This window comes from Strix uralensis, chromosome 18, assembly GCF_047716275.1.
Source record: "Strix uralensis isolate ZFMK-TIS-50842 chromosome 18, bStrUra1, whole genome shotgun sequence".
In the NCBI taxonomy this organism is placed as follows: Eukaryota; Metazoa; Chordata; class Aves; order Strigiformes; family Strigidae; genus Strix; species Strix uralensis.
This window is the reverse complement of record NC_133989.1, coordinates 1,535,822-1,540,223: the sequence shown is the minus strand read 5'-3', so window position 1 is coordinate 1,540,223 and position 4,402 is coordinate 1,535,822. Positions and strand designations below refer to the sequence as shown.

The following is a 4,402-nucleotide window of genomic DNA, read 5'->3' as shown; positions in this document are numbered from 1 at the left end:
GCAGCCGGGACCCTCCGCCGGCGTTGCCAGATGCTGCCATGATCCTGTCAAGGTGTTTCTGCAGGAGGGACGGCTCCGGAGCCTCAGTGCTCTTCCAGGTGATGCTGCTTTTTTTCTTCCACCCTTTGTTTTCTTCCCCTTTTGCTGCCCCAGTCTTGCCAGTCATCCCCGCCGGCCGCAGGAGCCGGCAGAGCGCTGCGGAGGCATTTGTGGTACCGCCTGGATGAGGTACATTTGCCGTGGGGTGTCCCGGGGTGTCCAGGCACAGAGAACCTCATCATTCTCCAGAGAACTGCAGCTCCCCGGAGTGCCATGACATCCTCCAGCTGCAGCAGGGCCGGGGGCTGGGGGACAGGGATGGGACACACCGTGTCCAAAACGCCGCAGGACTGAGCTGTGCGGTGCCGGTCGCGCCTGCAGCTTGTTCCCCGGCGCTGGCCACGCGTGGGGTGAACGTTGCCCGGTGTAGACCCTCCCCGCTGCTCCAAGGAGCGTGCAGAGGAGCATGGCAGGGCCAAGGGAGGGGAGGCAGGTGGGAAAAGGGGGGAAAAATGTTCCCAGTGGGGCTGCTGGGAAGCAGCTGGTGGATTTCTTGGGAGTTTCATTCCCCTCGGTGCTGCAGCTGGCACCTACCTGCACGGCTGGTGGGTCCTCGCTCATCGGTGCCGTCTCGGAGGTGGCGAGGCAAGAAGGGACCATCGTGGTGTCTCAGCAGCGAGGGCTGGCTGAGGTCCCGCCGTGCCAGGCAGGGCGAGCAGAGGTGAGGCACTTCGGGCTGCCCGGAGCCGGTGTGCGGTGCAGCCGAGGAATGCAGACAGCTCGACGCACGATGGTGCAGATAATTCAAATTAAATTTTAATCTAGCATGAATTAATACCATGGCATTAACATTTCTTCATCAGTACCAATTACAGTACATTAGCAGATACTGCTGGAGAATACAATAGTCTCTAATATGCGTCATTAATGTGTAACAGATCCCTCTGGGTCATGCCTTTCCACCCCAGATAAAAGCAGCCAAAGAGGTGGTTGGGTGCTTGCTGCCAGCGCAGCCCTTTGGGGTTGGCTCTTGCTCCCGGGGCTGTCGTGGTCCCGGTGGCACCGCAGCCGGGGCTGGCACTGGCCCCTCCAGCCTTTTCCAGGGGGGTGTGGAGTGGCACCGGGCGCTGCCAGCAGCACAGCCCCTCTCCCAGCCGTTGCACGGTGTGCTCAGCCCTCCCTGGCCTCGGCCACGGAGGTGAGAGGCTCTGGCACAGCTCCTGGCAGGCTGAAGGACGGCGATCGCGGCCGGCAGGTAGACTTGAACCAAAAATCCAGCTTTTTCCTCTCCCTTCTGCTGCACCGGCCTGGCAGAAGCAGCAGGTGGGAGGGAGGGGAGTTGGAGCTGCCCCGGTGTGGGGTGCAGCAGCCTGGGGTGAGTCTGTGCTGGGTGATGGCATCCCCTGGCCCCTTCCTGTCAGTAGCTCCGATCGTGGTGCTTTTCTTCCCCAGGACCAAGGGGGAGACCCAGTGATTCATCCCCTCCGCACCGCACAAACGCGGCGAGCGCAATATTGCAGAGAAACTCAACACCGAAGGAAAAAAAGGGGCTTTTCTTTCTAACGGTACGGAAGGAGCGATGGATGGGATGGGATGGGATGGGATGGGATGGGATGGGATGGGATGGGATGGGATGGGATGGGATGGGATGGGATGGTGGTCCCTGCCCTGGGGATCTCGGTGGCCCTGGGGACCTGGCTGTGGCTCAGGGCTTGCGCCAAGGACCAGGCTCCAGCCGGGTGAAGGGGTCACATCCCACAGTGTCCCCTCCAGTCCCTCCTGTCCCCTTCTCTCCCTGCCTGGGACCCCAGAGCAGCACCTGGAACTAAGTCGCATGGGCACAGGTCCCAGTGCACATCCCCGGGAGCAGCCGTGCAGGCTGTAGATGCCCTGCGCCGAGGGTGTCGTGGGATGGTGACGGGCTCCCCGGGGCCAGCGCGGGGAGGGTGACGGGCTCCGTGCTGTCTCGCCCTCCCCAGGCAGCGGCTGCGGGGTGAGATGGCACGGCGGGTGCTGGCGCTGGCGTTCTGCCTCTCCTTGGCCACGGCGGCATCTGCTGACTGCGTGACCCAGTGCTCCCTCTGCGCGGCCCAGACCCGCGGCGCCGACAGCAGCGTCCAGCCCCTGGTGAGTGCCGGCCCCACGCAGCCGTTAACCGAGGGGGGGGGGGTCACAGCAATGGGGGCATCGCAGGTGCTGGTGCATAGTCGGCAGAGCTGGGTGCTGCTGGGGTGATGGTCGTGGGCACCCCAGGGCGCTGGGAACATGCAAAGCTTCAGCTCCTCGCTGGCAGTGCGGCGAGCACATGCTCCTGGGCTTGGGGGGGGTGGGAGGAAGGTGGCGGGGGTTCACCCTGGTGATGCCGGTGGGCGCCCCGGGGCTGCTGTCTTGCAGCTGTGCCTGCGGGAATGCCAGGGCTCCGCACTGCCCGGCCCTGAGTGGGAGACATGCAGGAAGGCGCTGGCGCTCCTGGCCCCGCTGGTGGCCCTGGCTGAAGGGACAGACCCATCCCCTCGGGAGGAGGATGAAGATGAGCTGGAGCAGGAGCTGGGTCCCGGGGAGCTGCCGCCAGCACCGGCCAAGCGCTACGGGGGCTTCATGAAGAAGATGACCAAGGGGAAGCTGCTCGCCCTGCTGCGCGAGAACGCCCACAGCAAGGGCGGCCTCAGCAAGAAATTCGGGGGCTTCGACCGCAAACCGGGGGAGCGGGCAGCCCCCGAGGACTACCCGGGGCCGGCAGGTGATGGGGACGAGGAGCCCACGGGTGCTGGGGCCGAGGGGCAGGAGCTGGCGGAGCTGCACAAGCGTTACGGTGGCTTCATGCGCCGGATCCGGCCCAAGCTGAAGTGGGACAATCAGAAGCGCTACGGGGGGTTCCTGCGGCGGCAGTTCAAGGTGACCACGCGGTCGGAGGAGGACCCCAGCGCCTACTCAGGGGAGGTCTCAGACCTATAAAGCCGAGCGTGGGACGGGCGGCACCACGGTCCCCACGCTGCCGGCCCGGACTGCGCCATCACCCCCCAACCCCATCTCCTGCCCAGCCCGGCGTGGCCAGTGTCATCTCTGCCTCATCCCCCCCCAACCCCATCCCCAGTTGTCCCTCCCTGGTTCACTTGCCCATCCCGTAGGGACCCCGTCCATCGAGGGGACAGTGCCACCCCTCCGGGTGCTGGCAGCGTGGCTGCAGGTCCAGGCCCAGGGCTCCTGGGGGCAAATCGAGGTGTGGGACACACACACACACCCCTTCCACCCTCCCACGGCCACAGAAGTGCAGCAGCATCTGGAAACCATCAGAGCTGATGTTCAGAGCAACGGGCTCTGAGCACCAGGAAGGCGGAGCTGGGGCAGGATCAGGCACTCTGGGCTGGCAGATGGCTCATGGCCACGGGGAGAGGCAGCGGGGCAGGCAGCCAGCGGAGCACGACCCTGACTCCCCTCCCGGAGCCGCTCGCTGCATCCCACCCATCCCAGCACAGCAGCTTGGGGCCCCCCTGGGCTCCCCCCTCTAAGAACAACCCCCGAGGCAGGGTTGGACCCGTGCCCCAGCCCCCGCTCCCCCCGCAGCCAATAAAAGGCAGATGCCAATGAAGCCGAAGCTGTGCCAGGTGCTGAGTGTCCTCCACGGGGCAGAGCGAGCCCATGGCATGAGGGGATCACACACCCCAAGCTGGGGCCTGGGGGGTGAACGGGGTGCCCAGGGGTACCAGCTGTGAGACCTGCGGGCAGCACAGGGTGGTACCACCCCTGCGCCATGGGTGCTAAGGGATGTGGGACCCCACAGGGGAGGCAGGGCCCCCCCAGCCCATCTGGGAAGGGACAGCCATGCTGAGGGCAGTGGCCAAGCTGTCCCCTTCCCGCTCTGAGGACGGTGTGACCCCGCCGGCAGCAGCTCAGTGCCGAGAAAGCCGACCCTGAGCAGCAAATTCCCTTTCAAACTTCTCCATCGTAGCCTCACGCTCCGCATGGCTCATCGCCGCGGGCAGCCCCACGCCGCAGCTCCCGGTTGTGTGCCAGCCACAGCCGAGGTGCCGGGAGGTCACCACAGAGCACGGGCATGCTCAGCTCATCCATGGCACAGGCTGCAGCCCCGGCTCCAGCTCAGCCCCCAGGGAAGGGGGGGCACCTCAAGAGCCTGGTCTGTCCTCACCCTCCTGCTGCCCAGGGGGACCAGCACCACAGCCCCCATCCCAGCCTCAACCCCCTGCTGCTGCCGTCTTCCTCCTCCTCCTCCTCTCTGTTGCACATCACAGGGCTGTGCAGGATGAGGCCCCCCCCTCCTCACTACAGGACATACAGGACCCCCCCACCCCACCCCAGTGCAGGTGGCAAGGTGACCACCCTGAGCACGGGGACATGCTTATGT

The 4,402-nt window shown here is 65.6% G+C and overlaps 1 protein-coding gene across 1 annotated transcript; it reads left to right on the top strand.

The window, feature by feature from the left end:
* Nucleotides 1-2,016: 2,016 nt before the first annotated feature.
* PDYN (prodynorphin) lies at nt 2,017-3,427 on the top strand. Its single transcript, XM_074888557.1, has 2 exons — nt 2,017-2,166; nt 2,434-3,427. Exons 1-2 carry the CDS (start codon nt 2,038-2,040, stop codon nt 2,992-2,994), a joined length of 690 nt encoding a protein of 229 aa, XP_074744658.1. The 5' UTR covers nt 2,017-2,037; the 3' UTR covers nt 2,995-3,427.
* Nucleotides 3,428-4,402: the final 975 nt, after the last annotated feature.

Coding starts and splice junctions, on each gene's coding strand:
- PDYN (XM_074888557.1), top strand. CDS start 2,038: ATGGCACGGCGGGTGCTGGCGCTGGCGTTCTGCCTCTCCTTGGCCACG. Junction 2,167..2,433: donor ACAGCAGCGTCCAGCCCCTG/GTGAGTGCCGGC, acceptor GCTGTCTTGCAG/CTGTGCCTGCGGGAATGCCA.